The sequence below is a fragment of the Cetorhinus maximus genome, chromosome 1, assembly GCF_964194155.1.
Source record: "Cetorhinus maximus chromosome 1, sCetMax3.hap1.1, whole genome shotgun sequence".
Classification (NCBI taxonomy): domain Eukaryota; kingdom Metazoa; phylum Chordata; class Chondrichthyes; order Lamniformes; family Cetorhinidae; genus Cetorhinus; species Cetorhinus maximus.
This window is the reverse complement of record NC_135879.1, coordinates 245,288,325-245,302,461: the sequence shown is the minus strand read 5'-3', so window position 1 is coordinate 245,302,461 and position 14,137 is coordinate 245,288,325. Positions and strand designations below refer to the sequence as shown.

At 46.9% G+C, this 14,137-nt stretch overlaps 1 protein-coding gene across 10 annotated transcripts in view; it reads left to right on the top strand.

Moving 5' to 3' along the window:
- LOC144688523 (tetratricopeptide repeat protein 31-like) overlaps positions 1-14,137 on the top strand; it is a 75,456-nt gene that overhangs the window by 30,725 nt on the left and 30,594 nt on the right. For 3 of the 10 annotated variants that reach the window (XM_078555227.1, XM_078555242.1, XM_078555209.1), the window contains exons 5-9: positions 498-581; positions 2,616-2,699; positions 9,647-9,895; positions 10,564-10,689; positions 13,547-13,595. In XM_078555227.1, the coding sequence (XP_078411353.1) occupies positions 498-581; positions 2,616-2,699; positions 9,647-9,895; positions 10,564-10,689; positions 13,547-13,595 (592 nt within the window). The remainder of the gene's footprint in view (positions 1-497; positions 582-2,615; positions 2,700-9,646; positions 9,896-10,563; positions 10,690-13,546; positions 13,596-14,137) is intronic. The other 7 variants (XM_078555279.1, XM_078555253.1, XM_078555263.1 and 4 more) reach the window with 6 other exon arrangements.

Below are 14,137 nucleotides of genomic sequence, written 5' to 3'. Positions count from 1 at the left end.
TCTGTGTCGGTCTCAGTGTGATCCTGTCCTGTCCCCGGTCTGTGTCAGTGACAGTGAGATCCTGTCCTGTTCCGGGTCTGTGTCGGTCTCAGTGTGATCCTGTCCTGTCCCGGGTCTGTGTCGGTCTCAGTGTGATCCTGTCCTGTCCTGGGTCTGTGTCGGTCTCAGTGTGATCCTGTCCTGTTCCGGGTCTGTGTCAGTGACAGTGAGATCCTGTCCTGTTCCGGGTCTGTGTCAGTGACAGTGAGATCCTGTCCTGTTCCGGGTCTGTGTCAGTGACAGTGAGATCCTGTCCTGTCCCTGGTCTGTGTCGGTCTCAGTGTGATCCTGTCCCGGGTCTGTGTCAGTGACAGTGAGATCCTGTTCTGTTCCGGGTCTGTGTCGGTCTCAGTGTGATCCTGTCCTGTCCTGGCTGTGGGGTCTTGGTCTCAGTGAGCGTTTGGATGCTGTTGATGTGCTTTGATGCAGTATCATTTCCATCATGATGAATTTTGCAGGAGGCAGAGAGAATTGGTCAAGAATTGGTCAATGAAGAAGAACAAGCTAAAAGGAAGGCTGAAAAACGAAGACTTAAGAAAAAAGTGAGTAGAGTGTGTTATGTTGACGCAGGGCTCCTGTTTCTGATCCGTGCCCTAGGTAACTGTATTTACACAGGGCTCCTGTTTCTGATCTGTGCCCTAGGTAACTGTATTTACACAGGGCTCCTGTCTCTGATCCATGCTCCAGTACCTGTGTTTGCACAGGGCTCCTGTCTCTGATCCGTGCCCTAGGTAACTGTATTTACACAGGGCTCCTGTCTCTGATCCATGCTCCAGTACCTGTGTTTGCACAGGGCTCCTGTCTCTGATCCGTGCCCTAGGTAACTGTATTTACACAGGGCTCCTGTCTCTGATCCATGCTCCAGTACCTGTGTTTGCACAGGGCTCCTGTCTCTGATCCGTGCCCTAGGTAACTGTATTTACACAGGGCTCCTGTCTCTGATCCATGCTCCAGTACCTGTGTTTACACAGGACTCCTGTCTCTGATCTGTTCCCCAGGTGCCTGTGTTTACACAGGACTCCTGTCTCTGATCCATGTCCCAGGCACCTCTGTTTACACTGGACTCCTGCCTCTGATCTGTTCCCCAGGTGCCTGTGTTTACACAGGACTCTCTCTGATCCGTGCTCCAGTACCTGTGTTTACACAGGACTCCTTTCTCTGATCAAAAACAGAATTACCTGGAAAAACTCAGCAGGTCTGGCAGCATCGGTGGAGAAGAAAAGAGTCGACGTTTCGAGTCCTCACGACCCTTCAACAGAACTGGTGAAGGGTCGTGAGGACTTGAAACGTCGACTCTTTTCTTCTCCACCGATGCTGCCAGACCTGCTGAGTTTTTCCAGGTAATTCTGTTTTTGTTTTGGATTTCCAGCATCCGCAGTAGTTTTTTGCTTTTATCCCTGTCTCTGATCCATGTCCCAGGCACCTCTGTTTACACAGGACTCCTGTCTCTGATCCATGTCCCAGGCACCTCTGTTTACACAGGGCTCCTGTTTCTGATCCATTCCCTAGGTACCTGTGTTTACAGAGGACTCCTGTCTCTGATCCATGTCCCAGGCATCTCTGTTTACACAGGACTCCTGTCTCTGATCCGTGCTCCAGTACCTCTGTTTACACAGGACTCCTGTCTGATCCGTGCTCCAGTTCCTGTGTTTACACAGGACTCCTGTCTCTGATCCATGTCCCTGGCACCTCTGTTTACACAGGACTCCTGTCTCTGATCCGTCCTCCAGTACCTGTGTTTACACAGGGCCCCTGTGCTCCAGTACCTGTGTTTACACAGGGCCCCTGTGCTCCAGTACCTGTGTTTACACAGGACCCCTGTGCTCCAGTACCTGTGTTTACTCAGGGCCCCTGTGCTCCAGTACCTGTGTTTACACAGGGCCCCTGTGCTCCAGTACCTGTGTTTACTCAGGGCCCCTGTGCTCCAGTACCTGTGTTTACACAGGGCCCCTGTGCTCCAGTACCTGTGTTTACTCAGGGCCCCTGTGCTCCAGTACCTGTGTTTACACAGGGCCCCTGTGCTCCAGTACCTGTGTTTACACAGGGCCCCTGTGCTCCAGTACCTGTGTTTACACAGGGCCCCTTGTGCTCCAGTACCTGTGTTTACACAGGGCCCCTGTGCTCCAGTACCTGTGTTTACACAGGGCCCCTGTGCTCCAGTACCTGTGTTTACTCAGGGCCCCTGTGCTCCAGTACCTGTGTTTACACAGGGCCCCTGTGCTCCAGTACCTGTGTTTACACAGGGCCCCTGTGCTCCAGTACCTGTGTTTACACAGGGCCCCTGTGCTCCAGTACCTGTGTTTACACAGGGCCCCTGTGCTCCAGTACCTGTGTTTACACAGGGCCCCTGTCTCTGATCTGTGTCCCGGATCAATGTATGTTAATGATTTTGTTTTCACCTCATTATTGGCGCATCAACAGGATATGACTCTTGGCCTGTATACTATAATGCAAACACATTACCCGCTGTGCCATGCTTAAAGTTCAGTGATGGACATTCACTGGATGTTCATTTTGCTGCACAAATTATGATTCATGTTTGGTGATCAATGTTGATTGGAATTAATTTTCTTCAGAGACAAAAAGAGAGAAGACGGCAGCAAAAATTGGAAAAAGAAAATCGAAGTGAGAATAAAATTGGAGAGAATGTTAAGGATAAGGTAAGAGCACTCTCCTGATGTATTGATGAGCTCTGGAGGAGATGGGATCTTACAGGCTGAAGAGTTGCGCCTAAATGGAGCTGGGACTGAGTGCCATTGGGGAAGGTGTAAACTAACTTGATAGGGCTGTTGGAGCCAGGAGATAAAATCGGAGAATACCAGGTGCGCAGAATCCAGGGAGAGATAGCATTAGAGTAGGGAATAATATGTTAATAGGTGGGGTCAGAGTAAGGGAGGAAGTTTAAAAAAAAGTCAAATCAGTGTTACTGTGCTTGTATGCGAATGCACAGAGCGTGGTTAATAGGATTGGTGAGTTACAGGTGCAGATTGCCATGTGGAAATGTTGTAGCTATAATAGAGAGCTGGCTCAAAGATGGGCAGGACTGGGTGTCACATATTTCTGGATATAAGGTGTTCAGGAAAAACAGGATAAGAAAGAAAGGGGGAGGTGTGGTGCTGTTGATGTAGGAGAGCATTGCAGTGCTGGATAAAGAGGATGCCCCAGAGGAGTCAAGGACAGAAGCTATTTGGCTGGAGCTACAGAGCGTAAAAAGGGTAATTACATTGCTCAGTGTCGTCTATATCCCACCAACTGGGAAGGATGTAGAGGAACAAATTTGCAAGGAAATTAGGTGCAAAAATTCAAGTCCCCACCCAGAGTACATTCTGCGCCATTCGCGACTCCTCAGATACTGAAGCAGTCCATGTCCAAATGCACCAAGAACTGCACAATATCCAGGCTTGGGCTGACAAGTGGCAAGTAACATTCACGCCACACAAGTACCAGGCAATGACCATCTCCAGCAAGAGAGAATCAAACCATCATCCCTTGATGTTCAATGGCATTACCATCACTGAATTCCCCACTGGCAACATTCTGGGGGCTGCCATTGACCAGAAACTGAACTGGACTAGCCATATAAATACTGTGGCTACAAGAGCAGGTCAGAGGTTAGGAATCGTGCGACGAGTAACTCACCTCCTGACTCCCCAAAGCCTGTCCTCCATCTACAAGGCACAAGTCAGGAGTGTGATGGAATACTCCCCACTTGCCTGGATGAGTGCAGCTTCCACAACACTCAAGAAACTTGACACCATCCAGGACAATGCAGCCCGCTTGATTGGCACCACATCCACAAACATTCACTCCCTCCACCACTGATGCACAGTAGCAGCAGTGTGTGTACCATCTGCAAGATGCACTGCAGGAATTCACCAAGACTCCTTAGACAGTAAACCCACGACCGCTACCATCTAGAAGGACAAGGGCAGCAGATAGATGAGAACATCACTCCCTGGAAGTTCCCTTCCAGGCCACTCACCATCCTGACTTGGAAATATATCGCTGTTCATAGAAACATAGAACTAGCAGCTGGAGTAGGCCATTTGGCCCTTCGAGCCTGCTCTGCCATTCCTTATGATCATGGCTGATCATCCAACTCAATAGCCTGCTCCCGCTTTCTCCCCATACCCTTTGATCCCTTTCGCCCCAAGAGCTCTATCTAACTCCTTCTTGAAAACATACAATGTTTTGTCCTCAACTACTTTCTGTGGTAATGAATTCCACAGGCTCACCACTCTCTGGGTGAAGAAATTTCTCCTCATCTCAGTCCTAAATGGTCTTCCCCTTATCCTCAGACTGTGACCCCTGGTTCTGGACTCCCCCACCATCGGGAACATCCTTCCTGTATCTACCATGTCTAGTCCTGTTAGAATTTTATAGGTTTCTATGAAATCCCCCCATATTCTTCTAACTTCAGCGAATATAATCCTAGCCGACTCCATCTCTCCTCATATGTCAGTCCCACCATCCCAGGAATCAGTCTGGTAAACTTTCGCTGCACTCCCTCTATAGCAAGAACATCCTTCCTCAGATAAGGAGACCAAAACTGCACCAGGTGTGGTCTCACCAAGGCCCTGTACAATTGCAACAAGGCATCCCTATTCCTGTACTCGAATCCTCTGGCTATGAAGGCTAACATACCATTTGCTTTCTTTGCCGCCTGCTGCACCTGCATGCTTACCTTCGACTGGTGTACAAGGGCACCCAGGTCTCGTTGCACATTCCCCTCTCTCAATTTATAGCCATTCAGATAATCTGCCTTCCTGTTTTTGCTACCAAAGTGGATAACCTCACATTTATCCACATTATATTGCATCTGCCATGCATTTGCCCACTCATTCAGCTTGTCCAAATCACACTGAAGCATCTCTGCATCCTCCTCACAGCTCACCCTCCCACCCAGCTTTGTGTCATCTGCAAATTTGGAGATATTACATTTAGTTCCCTCATCTAAATCATTAATATATATTGTGAATAACTGGGGTCCCAGCACTAATCCCTGCGGTACCTCACTAGTCACTGCCTGCCATTCGGAAAAAGACCCGTTTATTCCTACTCTTTGTTTCTTGTCTGCCAACCAGTTTTCTATCCATCTCAATACACTACCCCCAATCCCAATGTGCTTTAATTTTACACGCCAATCTCTTACGTGGGACTTTGTCGAAAGCCTTCTGAAAGTCCAAATAAATCACATCCACTGGCTCCCTCTCATCAACTCTACTAGTTACATCCTCGAAAAATTCCAGTAGATTTGTCAAGCATGATTTCCCTTTCATAGATCCATGCTGACTCTGTCCGAATCTGCCACTGTTTTCCACGTGCTCAGCTATTAAATCTTTTATAATGGACTCTAGAATTTTCCCCACTACCGACATCAGGCTGATTGGTCTATAATTCCCTGTTTTCTCTCTGCTTTCCTTTTTAAATAGTGGGGTTACATTAGCTACCCTCCAATCTGTAGGAACTGCTCCAGAGTCTATAGAATCTCGGAAGATGACCACCAATGTATCCACTATTTCTCGGGCCACTTCCTTAAGGACTCTGGGATGTAGATTATCAGGCTCCGGGGATTTATTGGCCTTCAATCCCATCAATTTCCCCAACAGCATTTCCCTACTAATACTGATTTCTTTCAGTTCCTCCCTCTCACTAAACCCTGTGTTCCCCAACATTTCTGGTATGTTATTTGTGTCCTCCTTTGTGAAGACAGAACCAAAGTATGTATTTAGTTGGTCAGCCATTTCTTTGTTCCCCATTATAAATTCCCCTGTTTCTGACTGTAAGGGACCTACATTTGTCTTCACCAATCTTTTTCTCTTCACATACTTACAGAAACTTTTACAGTCAGTTTTTATGTTCATTACAAGCTTACTCTCGTACTCTATCTCCCCCTTCTTAATCAATCTCTTGACCCTCCTTTGCTGAATTCGAAAGTGCTCCCAATCCTGTTTTTTCTGGCCAATTTGTATGCCTCTTCCTTGGATCAAATACTGTCTCTAATTTCCCTTGTAAGCCAAGGTTTGGCCATCTTTCCTGTTTTACTTATGCACCAGACAGGAATAAACAATTGTTGCAGTTCACCCATGTGCTCTTTGAATGTTTGCCATTGCCTATCCACTGTCATTCCTCCACTGTTGCTGGGTCAAAATCCTGGAACTCCCTTCCTAACAGCACTTGTGGGCGTACTTACAACATATGGACTGCAGCGGTTCAAGAAGACAGTTCACCACCACCTTCTCAAGGACAACTAGGGATGGGCAATAAATGCTGGCCCAGCCAGCGAAGCCCAAATCACATGAATGAATGAATAAAAAAAAAGTCTACATTTAGATAACCAGGGAGAGGGCAAGACTTTGCTCAGGGGGATTTTCTACAGTAGCATGTTTCCAGTTCAGTGAGAAAGAAGGCACCGCTAGACTTGGTTCTTGAGAATGAGGTAGGCAAATTAGATTACATGTCAGGAGGAGAACATTTTGGGGACAGTGATCATTTTATCATAAGGTTTAGGCCAACTATGGAAGGAAAAAGAGCAGCCCAGAGTGAGTATAGTTAACTTGGGGAAAGCCAACTTCAATGGGGTAGGGACGTACCTGGGTGGAATAGATTGGAGCCAAAGGTTGGCAGGGAAAACGGTAGCTGATCAATGGGCCATCTTCAAAGAGGAGATGGTGTAGGCAAGTGTAACGCCTCGAAAGGGAAAGGTCGGACAAATAAAGCCAGAGCTTCCTAGATGACAAAAGAGATCGAAATTAAGGTAAAGAGGAAAAAGTGTGCTCAGGTTGAAAATGCAATTGAGAATAGGGCTGAATACAGAAGGTTCAGAGAGGAAGAGAAGCACAGAGGGAATATGAAACGAGTTAACATAAAAGGGAATTCCAAAGTCTTCCATAGTAAAAGGGTGGCCAAAAGGAGGAGTAGGGCTGATTAACGACCAAAAAGGGGATTTGCACATGAGTGGCAGGGGGCACGGCTGAGGGAGTAAATGAATACTTTGCCGCTGTTTTTAACAAGAAAGATGCTATCCAGATGTTGGTGAAAGAGGAGGTAATTCAGACACTAGAAGGGTTTGAAATTGATAAGGAGGTGGTATTGGATAGGCTGTCTGTATGTACTTCAAGTTGATAAGGCACTAGGACGGGGGGAGATGCATCCAGGGATACTGAGGGGAGTGAGAGTGGAAATTGCAGAGGCACTGGCCATAATTTTCCAGTTTTCCTTAGACTTGGGGATGATACCAGAGGACTGGAGAATTGCAAATGTTACACCCTTGTTCGTAAAAGGGTGTAAAGATAAGCCCAGCAACTGCAGGCCAGTCAGTTTAACTTTGGTGGTGGGGAAATTTTTAGAAACAATAATTTGGACAAAGTTGATAGTCACATGGACAAATGCGAATTAATTGAGGAAAGCCAGCTTGGATTCTTAATGGAAAATCTTGAGAGAGTTGACAAGGGCAGTGCAGTTGTTGTGGTGTACATGGACTTCCAAAAGATGTGTATATATATATATATATAATATATAAAATATGTATATCCTATGTGTCTTAATAACCTAGACTTTGGTGTACAGGGCACCATTCAAAGTTTGCAGATTATTCGAAATTTGGCCATATTGTAAATTATGAGGAGGGTAGCATAGATCTTCAAAGAGACATAGACAAGATGGTGGAATGGGCAGGCAGGTGGCAGATGAAGTTCCACGTGGAGAAATGAGAAGTGATTCATTTTGGTATGAGGAACATGGAGAGACAATATAAAGTAAAGGGGAGAACTCTAAAGGGGGTGCAGGAGCAGAGGACCTGGGGGTATATGTGCATAAGTCATTGAAGGCGGCAGGACAGGTTGAGAAAATAGTTAATAAAGCACACAGTATCTTGGGTTTTGTTAATAGGAGCATAGAGTACAAAAGCAAGGAGATTATGTTGAACTTATATAGGACACTAGGTTGGTTTCAGCTGGACCATTACATCCAGTTGTGGGCAATGCGCTTTAGAATCATAGAATAGTTACAGCATAGAAAGAGGCTATTCGGCCCGTGTGTCTGTGCTGGCTCTCTGCAGGCGCAGTTCGCCTAATGCCACACTCTTGCCTTTTCCCAGCAAACCTGCAAATGTTGTCTCTTCTTGTGATTAAGTTCTCTTTTGAAAGCCACTGCTGAATTTGCCTCCACCATCGTCTCAGGGAAAGGATGTGAAGAAATTGGAGGGAGTGCAGAAAAGATTCACAAGAATGGTTCCAGGGATGAGGAACTTCAGTTACCAAGATAGATCAGAGAAATTAGGATTGTTTTCCTTGGAGATGAGCAGATTGAGAGGAGATTTGAAAGAGGTGTTCAAAATCATGAGGGATCTGGATAGAGTAGATAGGGAAAGCTGTTCCCACTTGTGAAAGGATCAAGAATGAGAGGGCACTGACTTAAAGCAATTGGTAAAAGAAGCAAAAGTGACATGAGGAAAAGCTTTTTCATGCAGTGAGTGATTAAGGTCTGGAATGCACTGCCCAAGAATACAGGGGAGGCCGTTTCAATCAAGGCATTCAAAAGGGAATTAGGCCGTTATCTAAAAAGGAAGAATGTGTGGGATTCCCGGGAGAAGGCAGGAGAATGGCACTCGGTGAATTGCACGTTCAGAGAGCCAGTGCAAACATGATGGTCCAAGTGGTCCCCTCATGAACTGTAACAATTCTACGATTCTGTGAAGTACTTCATGCACCAGAGCTTGCAGCTGAGCTTCTCCCCTCTATTCAGTTAAAACTGTATGTAACACTGAACCACGCACAAAAACACTGTCCCATTGTTAACGTCTGATCCATAAGAAGATAAGTAAGGCATGTAGCCCACCAAACCTGTTCATCTGTTCAATAAAGTCATGGCTGATCCACCTCAATTGCACCTGTCCTATTACCGGTGTTCCCTTAGTGTCCAAATACATATCAGTCTCGGCTTTGAAAATGCTCACCGATTGTGCATTCGTATCCAGGTGGGATAGAGAATTCTCAACCCTATCTCCCTATCTCAGTTTTCTCATCCCAGGAATCGCTGTTTTCCGTGTAAAATTAATCAACCTCAAGTCTGTGGGATGGGATGTTCAGCTGAGGCTGCTGTCGTCTTTCTCGGGTGAACGTCAAGGGGTTTAAAGAAGAAAAGGGCCCTGGTGCCCTGGCCATTTATCCCATTGTGGTAATTTATAGCCGAAGTCCATGAGGAAGGACTGTTGGCATTTCCTCTTCATCAGAAAGATACAGTTGGTTGTCTCACCTGAAAGGCACCACTCCACATTAGGTGTGGGGCAGGCAAGGAGGTAGGCCTCCCACAGCCAGTACGAGGATTGAACTTGCCTCGTTGGTGTCATTCTGCACCATGATCTAGCCATCTAGCCAACTGAGCTAATTGACCCCCCCACATGGTGGGGATAGCATAAAGCAACTATTCTTTGTTATGCAGGAGCTCAGGTAAGTTTCCCTTTCCCTCCCAGCTGGTGTGTCTAGCCGCCTGTCTCAATGTGGTGTCAGTACCTTACCCGGATTGTGCGGAGTTAAAGGATTTATGCTGATTTACAAAAAAATTTACTGAACAGTTTGAACTAATGTCGGGTCTCTTCTGATTGCAGAAAGTTTTATCAAAGAAAGAAAGTTGTAGCGACGGAGAGGAGGATGACGAAGAAGTGAGTGGAAATGTTAAACGTGGTCTTGATCTGTCACCTGAGAAAGGGCCTTCGGCGTGCAAAAATCAGAGTTCCGACAGAGCTAACAGTAGGCATGAGGATAGTGTGAAAGTGGCTGCTAAAGACAGTAAAGCGAAGAGGGATAGAGTGGGTGAGGATGAGAACGCAGCCGATAAATCTGTGTATAATTTCGAGGTAAGGACTTGGGCTTTGCAACACTCCAGATGATGGAGAGTTAGCTGCGGTGGCTTTGTGGAGAAGGGCTAAGGGGTTTGAAAATTCCCCCTCTGTTTTTGTGGGGGCGCCATGGTGGTGGGCAACTTGCAACCTCCCCTCAGGAGCTGGTGTCCCTCTCGCTTAACATCTCTGCAGTGCGTCTGAAAGCCTGGAGCAAGGGAAGGCCATTGAATCTATCAAGCCGACTCCGCCTAAATCACATGTTGACTTGTTCAAAACTCACTCTCCTGCTGCTCCCTTGCCCTCGCCTCCTTCCCCCCCACCCTCGCATGCCCGCCGTCCACTCCACCCCTCCTCTCTAGAAATACGGCTAGTTTATTTCCTTTTACCGCCTTTCCCGTTGTCCTCCTGGTAACTTGATTGCGTTTTGAGTGAAAAAGGTTTCTCCTGTCATCCCTTCATGCTGTTACAGTCCTGATTAGTGATGCTTTTAACGGAGGTGGTTCTGTCCCTGGTTTCTGGCGCCCTTGTCCCCGTTGAACTACCAAAATATTTAGGAAGGAGGAAAAGGGAACCAGCTCCTCTGTTTGTCTTGCTTGTGCTGGAATTTGGAGGAGTGGGAGTGCGCGTGCGGTTTCTGGGCTGGTGGATTAAGTTTCTGTTGACACTGTCTGCTCTTCTTGCAGGATGAGCTGGACATGAACAGTTCTTTTGTTTCAAAAGCTGTCAACCAGATAAAACGTAAAATGAATATAAAACCTAAAGCTGAGAGGAAAGAGAACGAGAAAAAGAAAGGTGAAAAGAAACTAGAGGTGAGGAAGCTTCTGACCATTGCTGCACGAGCTCGAACCCGCTAAACTGTTAACTCGACACTGGCGGGTGGCTGCTTATTGCCCATCTGATGGCACCGACTCTTGGGGACTGGCAAAAACACCAACCTGCATTTATTTTGCCTCTTTAAAGAAAAAAATGTAAAATCATCTCCAGGCACCTTGACAGGAGCACACAATCAGATAAAATTTGATCCTGATTAACAGAGAGAGATTAGGACAAATGACCAAAAGCTTGGTCAAAGAGAAGAGGATTTTAAAGAGCTTTTGAAAGGAGGGAGTGGCTCAAGGAGAATTATTCCGGAATTTGAGGCCGAGAGGGCTGCCGATAACGGAAGAGTTAAAATCAGGATGAACGAGAGGCCAGATTTGGAGCAGCACAAAGAACCTTGGAGGGTTTTTTTAAAAATTTATTCGTTCATGGGATGCGGGCGTCACTGGCTAGGCCAGCATTTATTGCCCCGTCCCAAATCGCCCTGGAGAAGATGGTGGTGAGCTGCTGCCTTGCACCGCTTCAGGCCCATGTGTTGTAGGAACACCCTAGAGCTTGTGGGGATTTCAGATGAATAGAATGGAAGAACAAGGTCACAAAAATAAAGGATGAACATTTTAAAATTGAAGCCTCACCAGACAGGGAGCCAATGTAGGTCAGCAGGGACGAGTGAATGGGCCTTCATGCAAGGTGGGACACCGGGCAGCAGACTTTTGGATGAGCTGCAGTTTATGGCAACTTCACAGTATTTTCCCCAAGTGTATGTGTGTGTGTGTGTGTGTGTGCGTGCGGTGGGGGTGGTGGTGCAGCAATGGGTTATTTGATCATGGTTGAACAGAATAAGACATCAAATCTGAATTTCGATCTTGCCCTTGCTTGCCATCTGTGTTACCCTGTGTTGTGAGCAGGGATCAGCTGGTCACGATGAGAGAACGGTTACTTGAGCAGGTACTATCTTGCACTGTGAACCCTGATTTCAGTCGGAACTTCTGCTTGGATGTCAGGCTCATTAACGTAATGTATGTTGAGGAAATTATAGTTTTAACATTACTCAGAAATAGGAAGGCAGGACTTCTGTTATGTGGAGAGACGAGAGAAGCTGGGGTGGGTAGAAGGATAAGGGGAGATTTGGTAGAGATGTTCAAAATCATGAGGGGCTTCAATAGAGCATTTCGGGAGAACCTTTGTGGCTTGCTTGCACATTTGCCTCCAAGCTAGAAGCTTATGGCTTAAAACCCAATGGGACTTCCCATAATCTAGCCTATACTGCAGCCAGTATTGAGGGAGTGCTGCAATGTTGGAGATGCCGTCTTTCGAACGCAACATTAAACTGAGGCCCTGTCAGCCCCCTGAGCCCACGGGTAAAAGATCCCGTGGTATTGTGCAGAGAGAAGCTGAGGTGCGAGTGACTGCCCTTGACATCAAGGCTGCATTTGACCGAGTGTGGCATCAAGGAGCCCTAGCAAAACTGGAGTCAAAGAGAATCTGAGTGGTTGGAGTCATACCGAGCACAAAGGAAGATGATGATGGCTGTGGTTGTTGGTGGTCAGTCATTTCAGCTCCAGGACATCACTGCAGGAGTTCCTCAGGGTAGTGTCCTCAGCCCAGCCATCTTCAGCTGCTTCATCAGTGACCTTCCTTCCATCACAAGGTCAGAAGTGGGGATGTTTACTGATGATTGCAGAATGTTCACCATTCATGGCTTCTCAGATACTGAAGTAGTCCATGTCCAAATGCAGCAAGCTCTAGACAATATCCAGGCTTGGGCTGATAAGTGGCGAGTAACATTCGTGCCATACAAATGCCAGGCAATAACCATCTCCAACAAGAGAGAATCTAACCATTGCCTCTTGACATTCAATGGCATTGCCATCACTGAATCCCCCACTATCAATATCCTGGTGGTTACCATTGACCAGAAACTGAACTGGACTAGCCATATAAATACTGTGACTACAAGAGCAGGTCAGAGACAAAGAATCCTGTGGCGAGTAACTCACCTCCTGACTCCCCAAAGCCTGCCCACCATCTACAAGGCACAAGTCAGGAGTGTGATGGAATACTCCCCACTTGCCTGGATGAGTGCAACTCCAACAACACTCAAGCATGACACCGTCCAGGACAAAACAGCCCGCTTGATTGGCATCACATCCACAAACATTCACTCTCTCCACCACCAACGCGCAGTAGCAGCAGTGTGTACCACCCACAAGATGCACTGCAGGAATTCACCAGACAGCACCTCCCAAAACTCACGATCACTACCATCTAGAAGGACAAGGGCAGCAGATACATGGGAACACCACCACCTGGAAGTTCCCCTCCAAGTCACTCTCACCATCCTGACTTGGAAATATGTCACCGTTCTTTTACTGTTGCTGGGTCAAAATCCTGGAACACTCTCCCTAACAGCACTGAGGACTGCAGCGGTTCAAGAAGGCAGCCCGCCACCACCACCTTCTGAAGAGCAATTAGGGATGGACAATAAATGCTGGCCTAGCCAGCGAAGCCCACATCCCATGATTGAATAAAAAAAAGGTGACTTCTCTATTGTTTAACATCCCTCTCCTGGAGCTGGTCAAAGGTCATTGCCCTGATAAGTTAACACCCTCTCTCTCCACAGATCCTGCGTGACTTGCTGTGTGTTTCCATTTTTTGTTTTTAACCCTCTCTCTCACTCTGGCACTATTTGCTGTTCTGGGATTTCACTGGGTCCAGAATGACATTTCCCTACATCAGTGGCTATGTCAAGTAATTCATTGTACAATGTTCTTTACACCTTTCACGGTGACAAAGTACAAGATGTGTGATCATGTTTTAATTACTTGTTACTTCTCTCTTTGTCAGCAAACTGCAGACTCGAACGCCTTGAATGCGAAGATTTTAGAATTAGCAGGTAAGCTGAAGCCATGGTTGGGAATCTGTTAGTGTAGACATGTGGTCTCAATCTTGGATCGCTGGTAATGGAGAGGATGCTTTGTGTACTTAGTGAAGATCATTGACACAGAGTCCTGAGGAAGGATGTGAAGGTTCAGTTACATAGGAAAGGAGGTGTGAAGATTCACTGACACTGGGAGAGAGGGAGAAGGGGGTGTGAAGATTCACTGACACTGGGCGAGAGGGAGAAGGGGGTGTGAAGATTCACTGACACTGGGAGAGAGGGAGAAGCGGGTATGAAGATTCATTGACAGAGAGAGAGAGGGCCAAGGGCACCTGAAGGTTCACTGACTCTGGGAGAGAGGGAGAAGGGGGTGTGAAGATTCATTGACACTGGGAGAGAGGGAGAAGGGGGTGTGAAGATTCATTGACAGAGAGAGAGGGCCAAGGGCACCTGAAGGTTCACTGACACTGGGAGAGAGGGAGAAGGGGGTGTGAAGATTCATTGACACTGGGAGAGAGGGAGAAGGGGGTGTGAAGATTCATTGACAGAGAGAGAGA